This window comes from Schistocerca gregaria, chromosome 3, assembly GCF_023897955.1.
Source record: "Schistocerca gregaria isolate iqSchGreg1 chromosome 3, iqSchGreg1.2, whole genome shotgun sequence".
In the NCBI taxonomy this organism is placed as follows: Eukaryota; Metazoa; Arthropoda; class Insecta; order Orthoptera; family Acrididae; genus Schistocerca; species Schistocerca gregaria.
In genome coordinates, this window is record NC_064922.1 from 268274839 (window position 1) to 268296654 (window position 21816).

Consider the following 21816-nt stretch of genomic DNA (forward strand, 5'->3'; position numbering starts at 1 on the left):
AGAGAATAGCTATTGAAATGTTAGTATTGGAGGGAAGTGTGTGTGTGTGTGTGTGTGTGTGTGTGTGTGTGTGTGTGTGTGTGTGTGGGTGGGTGGATGGGCTAAAAATCGTAGAGTGAAATGAAGAGATGAATACAGTAAATAGATTCAGAAGGGCGTAGGTTTCAGTAGTTGTTTGGAGATTAAGGCGCTTGCGCAGGATAGAATAGCATGGGGAGCTGCACCTAACCAATCTTCAGTCTAAGACCAAAACAACATGTTGTGCACACACATTTACTAACGATAATCTGTAGCTCTAAAGTTCTTGGCAAAGCAAATGTATAGAGCACCTTGTTCCCACTCGTCACGGCTATTTTTTCTTTTCATGCCGATTCTGAGCGCAGCTGGAAGACACATTTTGATCGATACATTATCTTTGTAATATGCTGACATAAGAAGCAGGGATTCTGTGAGTGTCTCTCTCACGGTAAAGTCAATCATTCGCATGAATGGAAATTCATGGAGAATTTGTTGATTATTTGCGTACAGGCTGAGCAGCGTAGGTTCTACCACATTTCCTTCTGACTCGTCTTGTTTCTCCATTTTTACAAATCTCACAGTTAACAAGTCACGACGTCATCTGGTGCATCATCGCCACTGAGTACCTCACATTTTGGCTCACATACTGCACTGTGGGATACAGAGTGAGGGCAAACTCATCTGGCCAGTGCTGCTCACTCCGGTGTGAAAGGCGCGCGCAGTGAGCCACGTCCACAGGGCTGGCTGCCTGTCTGGCCGGCACGCTGTCTGTGGGTGGTCTGCGCTCACCCGGATCTGAAGTTGGTAGCCTGGCCTTCGGCTCACGGAGCGACGACACAATCTTCCCGCGTTCTCCTACAATTCTGCAGTTACACCCATACTCTTCAAGTAGGTCTCAAGTGTACGGCAAGGGTGCTTTATTAGTACATGCTACCCTACAAAGTTTGGTGAGCTATCCCAAAAAGATCTGGTGAGTGGATCAGTGTGTAATGGGCAAACGTGTGCAAAATGCGCGCACAAGCCCAGACAAATCACCGGAATAGTCACCAGATCAAATCATCATCATCATCATCAAGACTGATATGCCTTTCAGCGTTCAGTCTGGAGCATAGCCCCCTTATAAAATTCCTCCATGATCCCCTATTCAGTGCTAACTTTGGCGCCTCTTCTGATGTTAAACCAATTACTTCAAAATCATTCTTAACCGAATCCAGGTACCTTCTCCTTGGTCTGCCCCGATCCCTCCTACCCTCTACTGCTGAACCCATGAGTCTCTTGGGTAACCTTGCTTCTCCCATGCGTGTAACATGACCCCACCATCTAAGCCTGTTCGCCCTGACTGCTACATCTATAGAGTTAATTCCCAGTTTTTCTTGGATTTCCTCATAGTGGACACCCTCCTGCCATTGTTTCCATCTACTAGTACCTGCAATCATCCTAGCTACTTTCATATCCGTAACCTCAACCTTGTTGATAAGGTAACCTGAATGCATCCAGCTTTCGATCCCATACAACAAAGTTGAAAGATTGAACGGTGCACAGATAACTTGGTCTTGGTACTGACTTCCTTCTTGCAGAAGAGAGTAGATCGTAGCTATGCGCTCACTGCATTAGCTTTGCTACACCTCGCTTCCAGTGAGACTATGCATCCTAAGTACTTGAAACCATCCACCTGTTCTAACTTTGTTCCTCCTATTTGGCACTCAATCCGTTTATATTTCTTTCCCACTGACATTACTTACGTTTTGGAGATGCTAATCTTCATACCATAGTCCTTTCATTTCTGATCTAGCTCTGAAATATTACTTTGCAAACTTTCAATCGAATCAGCCATCACAACTAAGTCATCCGCATATGCAACACTTCTTATTTTGTGTTCACATATCTTGATCTCACCCAGCCAGTCTATTGTTTTCAACATATGATCCATAAATAATATGAACAACAGTGGAGACAGGTTGCATCCTTGTCTTACCCCTGAAACTACTCTGAACCATGAACTCAATTTACCGTCAACTCTAACTGCTGCCTGACTATCCATGTGAAGACCTTTAATTGCTTGCAAAAGTTTGCCTCCTATTCCATAATCTCGTAGAACAGACAATAACTTCCTCCTAGGAACCCGGTCATATGCCTTTTCTAGATCTATAAAGCATAGATACAATTCCCTGTTCCACTCATAACACTTCTCCATTATTTGCCGCAAGCTAAAGATCTGGTGTCCTGACAACCTCTAAGAGGCCTAAACCCACACTGGTTTTCATCCAATTGATACTCAACCAATACTCGCACTTACCTTTCAACAATACCTGAGAAGATTTTACCCACGACGCTGATTAAAGAGATACCTCTGTAATTGTTACAATCTTTTCTGTTTCCATGTTTAAAGATTGGAGTGATTACTGCTTTTGTCGAGTCTGATGGAACCTGTCTCGACTCCCAGGCCATTTCAATTATCCTGTATAGCCATTCAAGACCTGACATTGCACTGTATTTGATGAGTTCCGACTTAATTTCATCCACCCAAGCTGCTTTATTGCACTGCAATCTATTGACCATTTTCTCCACTTCCTCAAATGTGATCCTATTTCTGTCATCATTCCTATCCCATTCTACCTTGAAATCTGAAACATTACTGATCGTATTTTCACCTACATTGAGCAACTCTTCAAAATATTCCCTCCATCTGCCCAAGGCATCCACAGGCTTCACCAGCAGTTTCCCTGACCTGTCCAAAATACTTGTCATTTCCTTCTTACCTCCCTTTCGAAGACTGCTAATTACACTCCAGAATGGATTTCCAGCAGCTTGGCCCATAGTCTCCAACCTGTTTCCAAAGTCTTCCCAAGATTTATTCTTGGATGCTGCAATTATCTGTTTGTCTTTGTTTCTTTCTTCAACATAACTTTCTCTGTCTACCTGAGTTCTAGTATGTAGCCAATTTTGATACGCCTTCTTTTTCCTTTTACAGGCTGCCTTGACTGTGTCATTCCACCAAGCTGTTTGCTTCATCCTACTTTTACACACTACTGTTCCAAGACATTCTTTAGCCACTTCTAGTACTGAGCCCCTGTATCTTGTCCATTCCTTTCCCAATGACTGTAATTGACTACATTCAACTAACTGGTACCTTTCTGAGATCACTTATGTACTTGTGCCTGATTTCCTTATCCTGGAGTTTCTCCACTCTTATCCTCCTACATATGGACCTGACCTCCTGCACTTTCGGCCACACAATCCCAATTTCACTGCAGATTAAATAATGATCAGTGTCACCAAAGAATCCCCTGAATACACGTGTGTCCCTCACAGCCTTCCTGAATTCCTGATCTGTTATTATATAGTCAATGACAGATCTGGTTCCCCTGCCTTCCCAAGTACACCGGTGAATGTTCTTATGTTTAAAAAGGAGTTTGTGATTACTAAGCCCATACTGGCACAGAAATCCAGGAGTTGTTTCCAGTTCCTGTTGGCTTCCATATCGTCTCCAAATTTACCCATAACCTTTTCATACCCTTCTGTTCGATTTCCAATCCTAGCATTAAAATCACCCACGAGCAGAACACTGTCCTTATCCTTTACTCTAACAACTACATCACTGAGTGCCTCATAAAAACTATCCATCTTATCTTGATCTGTCCCTTCACAATGCGAATATACGGACACAATCCTAATTTTTCTTGCTAGACACTGTCAAATCTATCCACATGATTCGTTCAGTTACATACCTTATTGCAAACTACGCTGGGTTCCATTTCTTTCCTGATGTAAAGCCCTACACCCCATTGTGCTATTCCTGCTTTGACTGCTGACAGGTAGACCTTGTATTCTCCCAGTTCCTCTTCTTTCTCACCCCTTACCCGAATGTCACTGACAGCTAAAACGTCCAGCCCCAACTTACTTGCAGCCTCTGCCAGCTCTACCTTCTTCCCAGAGTAGCCCCCATTGATATTAATAGCTCCCCATATCATTACCATTTGTTTGCCAAGTCGTATCTTAGGAGTCCCTGGTTTGTCAGTTAGAGGTGGGGCTCCGTCACCTCCAAAGGGCCGAGGCATTTTGCTCTGATTGTTGCCAGCATCATATTTAAAATACCAGGGAAGCAGGTTGCTAGCCTTACTTGCCCCGAGTCCCATTGCGTTTTACCCCTAACGGTTGAGGGACTTACAGGTGGATTTGGTAGTCTTTGCCGTATGAGCACAAAGGTGACCACGACTCAGAATATGTCCGAGATGCTCAGCCTTATTCCAAAGTAACTGGTATCCCGACTGTCGGGACACTTACTTGGCCACTCATACGTTGCCCGTGGTTCATGAACTAGGACGTGACTACAGGAACCCACACCATGAACCACCGGTGATCAAAAAGTCAGTATAAATTTGAAAACTGAATAAATCACGGAATAAGGTAGATAGAGAGGTACAAATTGACTCACATACTGGGAATGACATGGGGTTTTATTAGGACCAAAGAAATACAAAAGTTCAAAAAATGTCCGACGGATGGCGCTTCATCTGATCAGAATAGCAATAATTAGCATAACGAAGAAAGACAAAGCAAAGATGATGTTCTTTACAGGAAATGCTCAATATGTCCACATCATTCCTCAAAAATAGCTGTAGTCGAGGGATAATGTTGTGAACAGCAGTGTAAAGCATGTCCAGAGTTACGGTGAGGCATTGGCGTCAGATGTTGTCTTTCAGCATCCCTAGAGATGTCGGATAACGATACACTCGCGACTTCAGGTAACCCCAAATCCAATAGTGGCACGGATTGATGTCTGGTGACATGAGAGACCAAGCATGACGAAAGTTTCGGCTGAGAGCACACGATCATCACCAAACGACGCGCGCAAAAGATCTTTCACGCATCTAGCAATTTTTTTTTTTTTTGTTGAAATAAAACCCCATGTCATTCCAAGCATGTGTGTCAATTTTTACCTCTCTATCTACATTATTTCGTGTTTATTAAGTTTTCAAATTTATACTGACTTTTTGATCTAGCTTTTCCTCATTACAGAGGATTAACATAATAATTTACTCGGAAATTACTATACGACGAATAAATCTTCTTAAACTATGTTTTCAAAATATTCCTCCAGGTGTTTCGATCTTGTGTGTCCTCTTCCTGTGCGCCCATTCTCCTCATTGTGTGCTGTACATTTTGGAGCCAGGTGGTCATAGGTCGTCTTCTTCTTCTCCCCTCCGGCTCCCACTCCAGTATCAATTTTGGTATTCTGGCTTCCTCCATTCGTCGTACATGCCCGTACCACTGTAATTTCTTCCTATCCATCACGTCATATATTCTTTCTTTTATTTGCATTCTCCTTATTATTTCGGTATTCCTTATCTTCTCTTTTCTGGAGATTCTTGCCGATCTTCTCTAGAAGACGATCTCTAGAGCTTGTAATTTTTTAATGTGCTTCAGGTTAATTGTCCAGGTCTCCGTTCCATACAGAACCACACTCTCTAATATGGATTTGTATAGGCCTATTAATTTTTTTAGTTCTTCTCATTACATTCCTGCTCCATAGGGCTGAGTTAGGCATCCCTGACCTTCCGTCCGCTACTAATACTTTTTATTGATTTCTGGCTCTGATTTTCCCTCGATTTTTAAAATTGATCCCAAATAACAGAAAGTGTTTATCTTTTTGATTTTCTTTCCTGCAATGTATAGCTCATCTGGATCATTAGTCAAGTATTCTGGTTTTTAGTAATTAATCTTCGAAACCCAAGTTATGTATGCTACTGCTAGTTGATTGCACATATAGTTAGCCTCATCCCCATCTTGTATACGACTACTTGATCATCAGCAAACAATATATAAACCAGAACCCCAAGGTGGTGTTGCATCGTTCTCCATCTGAACGATGATATCTATTCACATTTCGCGCCAGTCGCATAAGGGTCGTGCTACACATTGTTCATCATAAGAATAAACCATATGTAAACACAGACAAACGCTAAGACTGGCCAGCAGCCGCAGCACACGTACATCGGCGCTGTTAAGCTCTGGGAAGTGGGTCCTACTTATGTATTAGCTTGTTACTATATTACGTTAAATGAAACTTCAAGATATTCTAATGTGCCAATAACCAACGACGCTTACCTTGTTCATACTTCAGCTATATAGTTTTTTATTTCAAAAATCGTGCACAGTCGCATCTTTGTATTGTTGTGCTGTGACTGTCGTGCTGTTAAGACGGTCTGAAAATGGCTTGACGCTGCTTCCCGCTCCGTAGTGAAAAACGTGCGTGGAATAACTTTAGAAAGTGGCAAGAAGCGGATTGCACTCATAGTTTTTCACAATTTTACAGAAAAAATAGCCTTTGAAGTTTTCTGAGAACATTAATAAAGACATTTCAGTAAATGGACTGCGTAGGTGAATCAGTGGTGTTGTATAACGGTAACCTGACTCCCATGGATCGCTGGTCCAAATCACACTTTCGTCTTCTTTTCTTCGTTTAATTTGGTACACCCATGTCTTTTAAATACAAAACACATAAAATATATGCTAATTAACACATATCTAGTCATTATTTTTACGAAAAATTCACATCTTCTTGTTTCTAATTACATACCGCACATAATATTCCAGTTTTCGTTGCTTATATAAATTCTTAATGACAGATATTTCACGAACGATTATTAACAAACGTTGTTTAAATTAAGAAAACATAAATTAAATTTTCAGGACAACAAGGAATAATAAAATTTCATGTGGTCGGTGTCTATTGTTTTATACCACAGATGTGGTCTTACACGACCCAGAATGATAAGCGTCGTAAAAACATGGAGAAACAATAATCTTTACGGCATCGAACACATCATAAAAATCCTCTACCTTTACAGTAGTCGCCGTAGCACTACAATACGAACTGATCTGGAGCCAAGTTACGGATTTGTCGCGAGAAATAACAAGATATTTAAGCTGCCGGATGTACTGAACGAAGCTTTGTCACTCGTTACTGCGATCGCCGATGGGATATAGAACAGCACGTCATAAAATAAGAGGAGAAAATGTGGCGCTTGAATAGTTTCGTGGACTCAGTTGTCGATCGGCGCGAAATCAATGTAGCAAATGACACTTTCTATAATTACATGTACTTCTTTGATTCGGACATGGAAGGAGTTCAGAGATTACCAGACGTTTTACTGTAAGTAGTACCTTTAGTGGCTTTAATATTTAACTGTATGATGAAATCCCTGCGATTAAGTCACATGTAACCCAGGCACAAAAATTGCACTGTGTTTAAGTTATTAATTTTCCTCACTTTTTTTTAAAAAAATTACGATATTGCGTTAGCTAAGAACGAGAAAATGTTATGCTCTCCGTCTTGTCCCCAAAGAAGCGTGCGGTATTGCTGGAGTTTTGCCGAATTCTGTTAAAAATTAAATGACATTCGAAGCTACATTGTTTTTCTGCTCATTTCTTTTTACGCCTTATCACTGCATATTAGCTGGACTACATGGCTGGCATGCGCTGCCCAAGTTACACTCTGTTGTCCCATATTATCGCTCAGTCGATGTGGGCATAACGCACAGCATAAAATTTATCCTATTACCATATTTAACTATACTTGTGACAACTTTACTTTTGCTCCACGTGAAAAGAAATCCAACGAGATTCCAGCAAACGCGGAATTATACATGGTTTAATGTTTACATCAGGTTTATTCTTATGATGAACACTGTATAGTAGGGCTACTATGAGAATGCAAATCAGGTTTGCTATAAATACACGCTGTAATGGTCGTGAGCATCGTTTACCTATGAGATTGACGGTGGTGAGTTGATGTTAGTTAAGAATACCTTTGAGGTGACAAAGACGCCATTATCAGCACATCACCGAGTTTCAACGAGATCTGATAACGGGTCTAAGAGAAGCTGGGTGTTCCTTCTGCGACATTGCTAAAAAGTTTGGCAGGAATGTTGCCACTGCACGTGACTGGTGGCACCTGTTGTCACGAGAATGTACGGTCGCAAGAAAACCGGGCACGAGACGGTCACGTGGCACTACTGGGAGGGAAGACCATTGTGTCCAGTGTATGGCTCTGGCGTATCTGCAGGCGGCAATTTGTGCAGCAGTTGGCACCACTGTCACACGACGAACTGTTTACAAATCAGTTACTTCAATGACAGCTACAGCTGTGGGGTACAGAAAATGCTAGGTTGAATCTTCGCATTAGCAAAGGATGGGTCTGGAATAATTGCCGAGCATGTGCTGGCACCTTTTATTTTACCACAGCAATACGCCAGTCCACCTCCGTATCACAGTTCGTCTTCCCTTGGAGATGGACACAACTAAGAGACCAGACTGAAATCCTACTTATTTTTTACTTGTTGGGGCAACAGATGCCTGCTGTGTATGCTAAACCAGCTGCCGATGTGTAGAACCTTGAACAGTATTTTTTGGAGCCTGTGACGCAATTAGCCTACAGTTTGGAACATTCCAGTCAGGCACTCCATGATGTAATGATGTAATGCAGAATTTACGACTAGATGTCATGACAGGCGCACAAGCCAGTCCAAAAGGTGGCGGGGTGAACTGTGTTGTCAGTAGAGACAAAAATGGTTCAAATGGCTCTGAGCACTATGGGACTTAACATCTGAGGTCATCAGTCCCCTAGAACTTAGACCTACTTAAATCTAACTAACCTAAGGACAACACACACATCCATGACCGAGGCAGGATTAGAACCTGCGACCGTTGCGGTCGCGTGGTTCCAGACTGAAGCGTCTAGAACCGCTTGGCCACACGAGCCGGCAATAGAGAGACAGTAACAGTAGACTGGGTCGATCAGAACAGGTCTGTGGCTTGCAATGTGGGCCAGTCACTGGTTGTTCCCTGAGTAACAGCCCTTTTGAAGCGTCCACGTCGACTGTTGGGGATCTGATTGTAAAGTGGAAACGCAGAGGAACAACCACAGCTGAAACCAGACCGGTAAGATACCCCTTGCTGACGGACAGGGACCTTTGGGCATTGCGGACAGTGGTTGTAAAAAATCGCTTGCAGTCAGCAGAAGGGATCACTCTCGAGTTCTGAAGTGCTACCAGCATTCCATGTGGCACAATGACTGTGGGTAGAAAGTTAAAAGAATGGGGTGCTATGGTGGAGCAGCCCCTAGTAAGACAAACATTTGTGTTGTCAGTGTTAAACGTTGGTGTAAAGAGCGACACCATTGGACAGTGGAGTGATGGATATGCTGTGGCAAACAGGTGGAATTGTTTGCTGAAGGTTACCTGCCATCACGTAGTACAAACAGTGAAGTACGGAGGAGGTAGTATTATTGCACGGGGGTTTGTTTCTGTTGGGGTGTGATCCCCTTACTGCAATGAATAAAACGCTTAATGTAGAAAGATATGAACACTTTTTACAGCGTTGTATGCTAATTAAATTGGAGAAAGGGTTCGGAGGCGACGACAGTGTATCAGCATGAGAATGCACTACGTCATAAAAAAAGATCTGTGCACAACGACATTTCTGAAATGGATTGGCCTGCCAAGAGTCCCGGCCTGAACCCAACGGAAGACCTTTGGGATGAGTTAGAACAGCGAATTCGCTCTGGAGCCCAGCGTGCAACATCACTCCCTTCTCTGGTTTCGGCTCTGAGGAAGGTAGGCTGCCATTGGTCCACAGACATTCAGACACTTTACTCAAAACGTTCCCAGCAGAGTGAAAGCCGTAAACAGGCTGCTACAAAGCTGATGTCGAGCAACAGTTCTTAACAATGCACTACCGTCGCTTTGCGAGGTTTCAGTTTGGGTTTGCACGCAGTTCTGTAATCCCATACTTCTGACACGCCGATATGAAGTGCTACACGGCGTAACGATTATCTCTGACTTACCTCCAAGTTCGCTCCTCACTTTTCAAAAAATGGTTCAAATGGCTCTGAGCACTATGGGACTCAACTGCTGTGGTCATCAGTCCCGTAGAACTTCGAACTACTTAAACCTAACTAACCTAAGGACATCACACACATCCATGCCCGAGGCAGGATTCGAACCTCCTCACTTTTATTGTTTATTCCGGGCTAGTCAAGCTTTTGTCTACAAGGGATTCAGTCTCTTGAAATTTCTTTATTAATCTATCTATCGTCTAACTGTTTCAAGAGCCGGCTTTAAATGATTACTCTAGGGATATACTGCAAGCCCCTACGTATCGCTCACATTGGGATCGTGAGGATAAGATTAGAATAATTAGTGCACGCACAGAGGCATTCAAACAATCATTTTTCCCGCTCTCCATACGTGAATGAAACAGGGAGAAACCCTAATAATTGGTACAGCGGGACGTACCCTCAGTCGTAAACCTCATGATATAGACGTAGAACTGTACGGAACGCGTACAGTGGGGCCGTGTTCCTAAAGGTAAGCAAACATGTACATCGACTCAGCTTTCGGATAGTTCAACGGAAGAAAACACTCTTCCGTCCTACGCGTTAGTCATAGTAAACAGAAACTAGGCACTAATACAAGAGGAGGTGAAACGTGTACTCGATCACACTGTAAACACAGGAGGCACAACACACCCGCAAGCACAGATCAAGGGTTCAGATTTGTGGGGAAATGGGAAATCACAGTTTGTTTTTCTCCTCTCCCTCCCTCCCCCCTTCCGCACCGACACACACAAGGGAAAACAAAAAACAATTTGTTGTTGCGCTGTTTTTAACGTACCGAAAAGACGGAAAGACTTTATAATAATAATAAACAAAAAATCTCAATACGTAATTTGTTTCGACAGTGATTACTACATTGCTTCAGCGCATCAACTGGAAGAAATACACAATTTACAATGTTTTTTCGAGACACCTATTTTCCATGCTACTTTATTCTCGCAAAAATAGCCGACAAATGTCGAAAAACACGTATGAAAAAAAGGCAACGCGAAGAGTAAAATGTTCCTAGGACATGTGTCTGATTCTCATGTTTCCCTCACTCTGGATACTTAGACGCACACTTTCAAGCGATAAGCCACCTGCAGACGGTTATCCTAGCAACGAGTGTTTGGCTTACGGTTACCTGAACCAGCCTGCGGGTAATTATTTCCCATCCAACGCTGGAGAAAGCTTGTGGGTAGTTCGTGGAACACAGTAGATACTGAAAACACCGAGACATTTACTGACTGGTTTACTTCAACAAGGGGAAATGTAATTGAAGCATTAACAACGGAACGCGACAGCCTCCCTTTTTAAGCTTTACGCCCGACTTGGCGAATCCCCTGTGGAGGAAGCAACTACACTTGGTCGCCAACAGTAATAATTGTCCCTCCCCCAACTACACATTCATGCCAGGAATTTGGTGACTAATTAACGTCAGGCTAGATTCCTTCACCATCCTCCGGTCCCGGACAGGCGCACAGTAACAGCGTAATAAAACTGTAATTAACTGCAGCATTAAACGTGTAGGCATGCCGATCGGTCTACCCCGTTTTCTCTCTCTCTCTCTCTCTCTCTCTCTCTCTCTCTCTCTCTCTCTCACACACACACACACACACACACACACACACACACACACACACACACACACACGCACAATCCGTGCACACGCTCGCACTCCACTCCTTATCTAATTGTAAGACTATAGTAATAATGTATGCTCGACTGCACTCAGAGAGCTAAGAGTGTGAACAATTTTCTTCTCTCGTGATGTGTCACGCGTGTAGCTGCGCCTCTGAGTATTTAGGGCATGTAACTGGCAGAATTTAATGCGGTATTCGAGCCATGGCTTCACTTTGTTCTTTTCTCAAACACGGTGATTATCTTTCACGTCACGCTAATCCATAAAGTCCTCGGACTTATTTCGGTTTAATTCCAGTCCATTGTACACGTACATCTGTCTACATGGATACTCTGCAAGCCACCGTATTGTGCGTGGCGGAGGGTACCCTGTACCACCACTAGCAATTTCCTGTTCCACAGGTAAATAGAGCTATGGAAAAACGACTGTCTGCGGCTCTTTATGAGCCCTAATTTATCGTGTATCCTCTTCGTGGTCTTTACTCGAAATATACACTACTGGTCATTAAAATTGCTACACCACGAAGATTACGTGCTACAGACGCGAAATTTAACCCACAGGAAGAAGATACTGTGATATACAAATGAGCTTTTCAGAACATTCACACAAGGTTGGCGCCGGTGGCGACACCGACAATGTGCTGACATGAGGAAAGTTTCCAAACGATTTCTCTTGCACAAACAGCAGTTGACCGGCGTTACCTGGTGAAACGTTGTCATGCCTCGTGTTAAGGAGGAGAAATGCGTACCATCACGTTTCCGACTTTGATAAAGGTCGGATTGTAGCCTATCGCGAATGCGTTTTGTCGTATCGCGACACTGCTGCTCGCGCTGGTCGAGATCCAATGACTGTTAGCAGAATATGGAATCGGTGAGTTCAGGAAGGTAATACGGAACGCCGTGATGGATCCCAACGGCCTCGTATCACTAGCAGTCGAGATGACAGGCATCTTATCCATATGGCTGTAACGGATCCTGCAGCGACGTCTCGATCCCTGAGTCAACAGATGGGTACGTTTGCAAGACAACAACCATCTGCACGAACAGTTCGACGACGTTTGCAGCGGCATGGGCTATCAGCTCGGAGACGATGGCTGTGGTTGGCCTTGACGCTGCATCACAGACAGGAGCCCTTGCGATGGTGTACTCAACGACAAAGCTGGGTGCACGAATTGCAAAACGTCATTTTTTCGAATCAATCCAAGTTCTGTTCACAGCATCATGATGGTAGCATTCGTGTTTGGCGACATCGCGGTGAACGCACATTGGAAGCGTGTATTCGTCATCGCCATACTGGCGTATCACCCGGCGTGGTGGTATGGGGTGCCATTGGTTACACGTCTCGGTCACCTCTTGTTCGCATTGATGGCACTTTGAACAGTGCACGTTACGTTTCAGATGTGTTACGACCCGTGGCTCTACTACCCTTCATTCGATCCGTGCGAAACCCTACATTTCAGCAGGATAATGCACGACCGCATGTTGCAGGTCCTGTACGGGCCTTTCTGGAAACGGAAAATGTTCGACTGCTGCCCTGGCCAGCACAGTCTCCAGATCTCTCACCAATTGAAACGTCTGGTTAATGGTGGCCGAGCAACTAGCTCGTCACAATACGCCAGTCACTACTCTTGATGAACTGTGGTATCGTATTGAAGCTGCATGGGCAGCTGTACCTGTACACGTCATCCAAGCTCTGTTTGACTCAATGCCCAGGCGTATCAAGACCGTTATTATGGCCACAAGTGGTTCTTCTGGGTACCGATTTCTCAGGATCTATGCACCCAAATTCCGTGAAAATGTAATCACATGTCACCTCTAGTATAATATATTTGTCCAATGAATACCCGCTAATCACCTGCATTTCTTCTTGGTGTAGCAATTTCAATGGCCAGTAGTGTATGCTGGCGGCAGTAGAAGGATTCTGCGGTAGGCTTCAAGTGCCGGTTCTCTAAACTTGCTCAATAGCGTTCCTCGAAAAGAACGTCGCCTTCCCTGCAGGGATTCCCATTTGTGTTCTCGAAGCATCTCCGTAACACTTGCGTGTTGTTACATCCTACCGGTAACAAATTGGCAGCTCGCCTCGAATTGCTTCGATGTCTTGCTTGGCTTCAATCCGACCTGGTACAGATCCCAAACACTAGAGCGGTATTCAAGAAGAGGTCGCGGTAGCGTCCTACACGCGGGCTCCTTTACAGATGAAACACACTTTTCCAAAAATTCTCCCAATACACCGAAGTCGACCATTCGCCTTCCCTATCACAGTCATCAAATGCTTGTACCATTTCATATCGCTTTGCAACGTTACGGCCAAATATTAAACGACGCGACTGTATCAAGCAAGACACTACTAATGCTGTATACGAAAATCGTGGGCTTGTTTTTCCTGCTCATCGGGATTAACTTACATTTTTCTACATTTAGAGCTAGTTACCATTCATCACACCAATCAGAAATTTTATCTACATCATCTTGTATGCTTCTATATCCACCCAAGGACGACACCATCAGCAAAGAACCGCAGCTTGCTGTTCGCCAGATCATTTATGCGCACAGAAAAAACCAGTGATAGCGCTCCCATTTCACTTCTCTGGGACACTTCCGTCAATACTCTTGGCTCCGATAAACACTCGCCGTCGAGGACTTCATACTGGGTTGTGTCACTTAAGGAGTGTTCGAGACACTCGTATATCTGGGAACCTGTTCCACAAGCTCGTACCTTCGTTAACTCTACAGTCTTGCGGCGCCGTGTCAAATACTTTCCGGAAATCTACCTGTTTGCCTGTTACCCCTCATCCAGAGGTAGCAGTATGTCATGTGAGAAAAGCGCTAGCTGAGTTTCGGACGAACGATGTTTTCTAAAAACGTGCTGATTCGTGGCATAAGCTTCTCGGTCTCAAGAAAATTTGCTATATTCGAACTGAAAATATGTTCAAGGAATCTGCACCAAACCGTCGTTACGGATACTGGTCTGTAATTTTTCTGGTCCGTTCTTTTACCCTTCTTACACGTAGGAGTCACCTGTGCTTTCTTCCAGTCGGGTGGGCGAGAGACTCACGAACTGCTGTCCTGACGTTTCGAACAGCTGAGCTGCAGAGCATCCTTGGTAACCAGTAACATAACGGTAACAGTAACAGCGACGTCAAGTGGACTGCTATAGCAAAGTAGGCCGTTATGCATTCCTTGGCACAAGACAGGACAACGTAGGCGTGACATAACAGCACTGCCTGTTGGAGCCTCAGACTAGAAATCAGCGACTGCATGGGCGACAGCGCCACTCCAGACGCAGCGCATTAAATTCGAGCAATCACCTGAGTAAAAGCCCTTCTCAAGCGCACAAACGACTGCTGAGATGTGATTGAGGAATGGAGACGCGAAGAAAGAACCACAGTTAAACATATCACGTATTGGCGGGCAGGGACCTCAGAGCGCTGTACAGGATGGTTGTAAGAACTTGAAATCAGCAGAAGTAACCACTCGTGAGTTTCTAAGTGCTCCCAGCAGTCCAGTTAGTTCAACGACTGTGCACAGGGAGTCAGAAGAATGGGGTACTATGAGTGAGCAGCTCTTCATAGGCTACAATTTTCTGCAGTCAGTGCTAAGCGACGGTTGAAGTGGTGTAAAAAGCAACCTTGCTGGGCAGTCGGTGACTGGAAACGAGTAATGGATCACGCTATACATTGTGGCAATCTGATGGAATTGTTTTGTGTTTGGTCAATGCCTGCACAATCGCTACAGTCACTTGTAGTACCAACAGTGAAGTATGGTGGATATAACGTTACAGTGTGGGAGGTGTTTTTCGTGCTTCGGTTATTGTCCCCTTATTGCGCTTAAAACAGGAGATAAGTTTAGTTTGAAAAATATCGCCGTACTCAAGTAAATACAACGTCCAGTCACATTAATGTGACCACCTGTCAAAAGCATGAATAACCACGTTTATCAGACTCCAACGGCGTAGCCAGCTCCGCTAGATCTCTCGGTTGAGGTTCCACAGCACAGACCGCCCGATAGAGGTAGTCTCACAGATTCTCGATTGCATTTAAATCTGTGGAGTTTGATGGCCAGGGGAGTGCAATAAACTCGACCTGCCAAGTGACAAGTTGCACTGTCTTGCTGTTTGATCCCATCGTGCCGAGGAAAAAGAAACTCCTTGCAGCGGTGCACACGGTGCCCAAGGGCAAATGCATTCTTACATCGATCTACTGCACCTTCCAGAATCACAAGATCAGCCATGGAATGCCATGAGATTACCGTCAACGTGACCGAAGTGCAACCCTTCCGCAAATTGCTGCTGATTTCAATGCTCGGCCATCAACAAGTATCAACGTGCGAATCATTCAACGAAACATGATCGATATGGGCTTTCGGAGACGAAGGTTCACTCGAGAATCCTTTATGATTGCACGACACAAACCTTTACGCTTCGCCCGGGGCAGTCAACATCGACATTGGACTGTCGATGACTGGAAACGTGTTGCCTGTTCGGACGAGTCTCGTTTCAAATTTTATCTAGCGGATGGACCTGTAAGGGTATGGAGACAACCTCATGACTCCATGTACCCTGCATGTCAGCAGGGTGGAGGCTCTGTAACGGTGTGGGGCGTGTGCAGCTGGACTTATTTGGGACCCCCTGATAGTCTAGATAGGACTCTGACAGGTGACACGTACGTAAGCATACTGTCCGATAACCTGCATCCATTCATGTCGATCGTGTATTCCGACAAACTTGGGGCAATTCCAGCAGGACAATGCGACACACTATACCTCCAAAGTTGCTACAGAGTGGCTCCAGGAACTCTTCTGAGTTTAGACACTTCCTCTGCCCACCAAACTCCTTCACTGTTGAGCATGTCTGGGATGCCTTGGACCGGCCCCGGTGGTCGAGCGGTTCTAGGCGCTTCAGTCCGGAACCACGCAGCTGCTACGGTCTCAGGTTCGCATCCTGCCTCGGTCATGGATGTGTGTGATGTCCTTAGTTATGTTTAAGGAATTGTAAGCCTAGTGGACTCATGACCTCATATGTTAAGTCCCATAGTGCTCAAAGCCATTTGAACCATTTTTGGGATGCCTTGGAACGTGTTGTTCAGAAAAAAACATACACGCCATCGTACTCGTACGAATTTATGGACAGCCCTGCAGGATTCATGGGGTGAATTCCCCCCAGCACTACTTCAGACATTAGTCGAGTCCATGGCACGTCGTGTTGCGGCATTCCTGAGAGCTTGCGGGGCCCGTACACGATACAAGGCTGGTGTACCAGTTTCTTCGGCTCTTCAATGTATGATGGTTAAGTCGTTGCCGCTTGGTCGAGGTCCTACGCCGAAAGTACATTTCTAACATCTTTTGAAAAAGTAATACGATCATCAGTTCTCTGAAATTCAACGTTCGACTTCACTAAAAACGACTGAGACGTTTTTCGCACTACATGCATCCCGAAAATCCGAGTACGAGTGAAAGTACAGTGACTTCATGAAACGGTGAGGTTTCCGTAAGATCGTCTGCAGCATGGTAGGTTTACCGGTTTCCAGCGCAGAACGCCAGATAAAGATTACGTTTACCTACAATAATAAGCTGAAAAATTCAAAATCGTGTTAAATCGGAGTAAAGTAATGCAAAAAGTGTAACCAAGGTCAAATCAAGAAAAACAAACAGCTGAACATTAGCCGCTACCATACCCAAGCGAAGCAAGCAGAAGCATAAAGCACTGAAGAACAACGCCTGATCGAGTTCGGAGGGCAAATATTTTTTTCCCTTCATTCAGAGAGTTCAACAGAGTGGAAACAACTTGGCGTCAGCAAAAATCGTGAGATATTAACATGTAGCGTTATTACCAGTTGAGTGTAATTATCCATGTGACGCTATTGCCACTCAAGTGGCGATATCGACTGCCCTTATGTTTATCACATAAGAGGATGCCATGTTACATCAACGAGATATACTTGCACGTCTATTTAATTTCGTCAACTACGTTTAAGTGCCTAAAGATGAAGCCATATAAAAAATAGGATCGAAGTCAACGGGAAATAATACGACTAACACAACTACGAAATATTAAAATAGCCTGTGGGCTCCAAAACAGAATAAGTACGAATATCGCTCGTCAGTATAGTGATAAGTTGTTGTTAATATAATATACAGATGAAGTTTGCTTAATCTGCTTGTCTTATCAATGTGTACCTTGGCTCGTTCCACATCCCTGAAAGTTTCCCTTCTTAGTAGAATCTAAATACGATAAATGAATACATGAATCAAGCAGTTGATGCAGTATTTCTTTTCCTTCTTATAAATTAATTTTTGCGAACTAGGTATTAAATAAGAACTGATTTTTGCATTATCTATCAGGTAAGAAATAGAACTATAGAAGCTGACAAACGCTCTTGGTGACAGTGAGAATACTTTAATCTTTAGTGCCTTCCACTTCCCAAGTACAGGCCTAGGCTAAAATTGAAAGCGCTCTCCCCCCCCCCTCCTCCTCCCCCCCCCAAAAAAACCAGCATGCTGGTTTGTTCCTAAAGGTCATTCAGTTTGTTTTGGTCAGTAAAATTACAAAATTTTGGCTTCTAATTTATTAGTTTAAGACTTTTTCTAGATGCTCCTGTTTATTGGTAACATTTAAAATGGGCTATGTAAATCATCTCAATTAAAAGAACTATCTCAACAGGAATATTTCCGTAAAAAGAACTACTTTGCCCATCTCTAAGGCAAATTGCAGCGCGTAAGGAGAACTGAATTTTTAAACAATCGGCGGCAGCAAAACAAAGCAATAAGACCGGGGGTAGGCTCACGAACGTGGCACGTGTCTTCCTCACCAGGCAGGGGGGAGGGGGGCTCCATGGCACGTGCGCACAGATTCGTCACTTCGCACCGTTGTGTGGTCACACTTATGTGTCTATTTCTCAAACAGTTATCCACATTTTTTTAAGCGTGCTCTGATGCTGGGACTCCCACAACCGCCCAAAATACTGTCCAAAAAAATCAATTAACACCGAAGGGTGGCCGCACAGCTGCATACGTTCATCGTGTAATCCAACAAAACGTGCCTAATTGAACCTATATTTCTTTACCTATTCTTCTTGAGTATGTAATAATCATTTCCGCACTTTACAGTTAAAGATTGAAAAAAAAAAACCTTGTTAACGAATTGTGGGTTTGAGGTTGGTTGTGATGGACCGCAAGATTGCGCAATTCATCTGCTGCCAATATCGATCCTTTTCCTCGAGTCTCGTGGAGGGCATGTCCATTGCAAACATCTGCTCACATTAGTTCAGATCGTTGTTGCGCCGTTGTATTTGTGTAGGCGCTACTTTTACCAAAACGGATACACCTGTCTACACAAATATGCTGTATGATTTCCTAGGCTCTCCGAGAACAGTCAATAACAGCCTGATAACTGTTGGATTGGAATTAATATCAATATACCCTCTGTGGGCAGCCATCTAAATAAGTAGAATACAATATCCCGTTCGTAGATTTTATATGCTTGTGAAAAAATAAATCAGTAAATACTCAGCTGTCTTCCGCTTGAAGTATTGTGTCAGTACGGGAAATTAACGGTATCTCCGATAGACTAGATTGTTATGTCCCTCTATGCTGTGTATCCTGTCACTAGATCATCTGATAAGCACCTGGAAGCAAGATGCGACTGCTGTATTTCATTTTCACGGGAACAACAGTACACAGCATACACAGGTGCTATTACACAGGCTTTGGGTTTATAAATAAAGTTCGGAATAAGAAAGAATCAAATGGCGTGCAGATTTTTTTACGCGAAGAACAAAAGGCACTACAATACAAGTCACTAGTACACTTCGCTTCAGTAACCTCCGGCAGTTGCAGCTGCCTTTCTTGAAACTATTATGGTGATTCATTTTGGATAACTGTGTTCTGCGATCAAGCTCGCTTTGAAGCGCTCGAAAGTTTACACCCGCAACTACTAGTCAATTTAGTTAGCAAAATTTTCGCATATGCAGTTCCATTTGATGTGATCTTGGTGGGATTCCACGATTAAACGATTTTTTTCTTTATAAATGTGTGTCCCTGGACATATTAAACACAGGCTATCATTTGCACATCGGGAAGTCTTAACTGACACAATAACCCACATGAAAACGACATCAAGTGAGTTACAATAACTTGAACTAAAGGTGTGCCAGGATTTCGGATTAAAAAGGGCATTAAATTTTCCCATACCAACATCCCTCAAATTGACAGTACATTCAAAACAACTGATAGCAAGTATGCTTTGCACAGCTTTTCCACGTATAGGAACTTGAAGCTGTTTACAAATTCCATTTTTACATGTAACATGAGATTACTGAGTCTTTCATAGCAGAAAAAAGGATATTACCAAATTTGGGATTTCGTAAGAGGGCATCATTAATCGAAATGTGTCTAAAACATTGCTAAACATTTCTATTTACTCCTCTGTAACGACAACTTTAAGGACTAAGCGATGTCACTTAACCAGCGACGTAGAAAAGAAAACAGTATCTGCTAATCAGTTACAAGTCAGGGAATTGAACAAAAGGCCTTTAGTATGAAAGAGTTGAAATGTGTCTGGTTTTACTGATCTGTGCAGTGCGTCGCCTCCATGTGAGATTCTACTATGTCTTGGTACTGTGATGGAATATTTTGTTTATTCTGATGATTAATAAAATTTTTAAAACGTAAGAAAAACTTCTTTTACTCAATGTTTCCTTCAATTTTGAATCATAACTAATAACAGAAATCATACTTAAAAATAATTAATGCGCCGAAACCCTATTTATCGATTTATTTCGCGGAACACCAATTTCTATTGTACCGACACCAAAGAGAAGGTAATTGCGATCACACGTTTTTCTCCTCAGCAGCATTCACTCGAAGTGGATGCGAAAAGTACATTTAACTGTTAAAATGCATCCTAACAACCACAGGAAATTATATATATGTTATGCGTTACCACCAAGGTCACCGTGCGTGAGCACCAAAACAAATGTCACTGCAAGCTATTATGGAAACCGGTGACAGCCGAGAAAAAGCAAATGTAATGAGAATGAAGGAACGACAAATCAGTCGAAATGTTTACGGTCTCACATTAAAGAAGTACGTTATTTCAGAAGAATTAAAAACAATAACAGGTGCCACGAATATGCCTTGGTGGACAGTCGCCACTACACGTACAGTTATACTACGTTCGTTTAATAGAAAATGATCGTGAACTGCGTGATCTTTTTCTAAATATTATTGAAATCTAGTAGGGTGCTTGCCCCTAGAAAGAGAAACTTTTCACCCGAACTGGTAACAAACCGGCAAACACGGTTGTTTCCATTGATAATATTAAAACTATGGTACACTGTTTGGGACAGTAATGACGCCGAATACAGGCAGTTTTGACCAACTCTTCTCGCACGTACCTGTGCAGAAGCCGTGAGACACGCAGCTGTCCTACAGAGCGGCGCGCTGAGGTTGTGTGGAGTGACAGGCCACGAAGCAGCCATCACGATGACGGCGATGAACAGGGCCAGACACAGCAAGATGATGATTATCGCGACGATGAGGCCGGTGCGAGACAGACCGGTGCGTTTGCTCGCGCTGTGCTGCAGCCGGGACACGAACCCCGAACGGCCGCGTCCGCCGCGCTTTACACCCACAGAGTCCGCGTCACTCGAACGGCGCATTTGATCGGAACTGGAAGGAGGCAGGCACGGCACCTTCTCTCCCGGACTCGAAGGCGCCGGCGGTGAGGAATCCCTCCCGCCATTAGCCAACCCCTTCTCACTGTCGTCTTCCATTGTTCAGTCTCTCACTGTAGCATCAACAATAACACTCATAACATGGATGCACTGGCCAGCCGTGAACACCACTGCCCGTCTGCACCGTACGCCGTGCACACGTGTACTCAACAATACTCACGTCCAACGGACGCTCGCCCGGCCCGCGTTTCTACCACGTCGAAGCTCATTGGCTGAATGCAGACGCCCCTCGCTCGTAGTTCGCCGGCATCCAAAAAGTTGCAGCGACGGCCACTGGAGGCGCACTTGCAGGCGAGAGTGCAAACAGCTGAGTGGAGCAGGCTCTCGCCATCCTGCAAGTAGTTCTGACGTTTGCCAATAGGGACGCTACTGTGCTGACCGAACCGAACGAAACATCACCGTCGTTTCTGATCTATACAATAACCTGCCCAGAATCGAACTACGTTTTATAAGGATTTTAATAGTTGCAGTAGCATAATGGGGCACCAAGCCGTCAGACAGCAAGTAGGAATCTGCATGTGGGCAACAACTATCGTTTAAAAGCTGCAC

General features: G+C 43.9%; 1 protein-coding gene across 2 annotated transcripts in view; it reads right to left on the minus strand.

Annotated features, from left to right (window-relative positions):
• Positions 1–21568, minus strand: part of LOC126353944 (endothelin-converting enzyme homolog) — a 609153-nt gene extending 587585 nt beyond the window's left edge. The window contains exon 1 of one of the 2 annotated variants that reach the window (XM_050003231.1): positions 20929–21568. In XM_050003231.1, the coding sequence (XP_049859188.1) occupies positions 20929–21306 (378 nt within the window). In that variant the 5' untranslated portion in view covers positions 21307–21568. The remainder of the gene's footprint in view (positions 1–20928) is intronic. The other variant, XM_050003230.1, reaches the window with a different exon arrangement.
• Between the last annotated feature and the right edge of the window lie 248 nt (positions 21569–21816).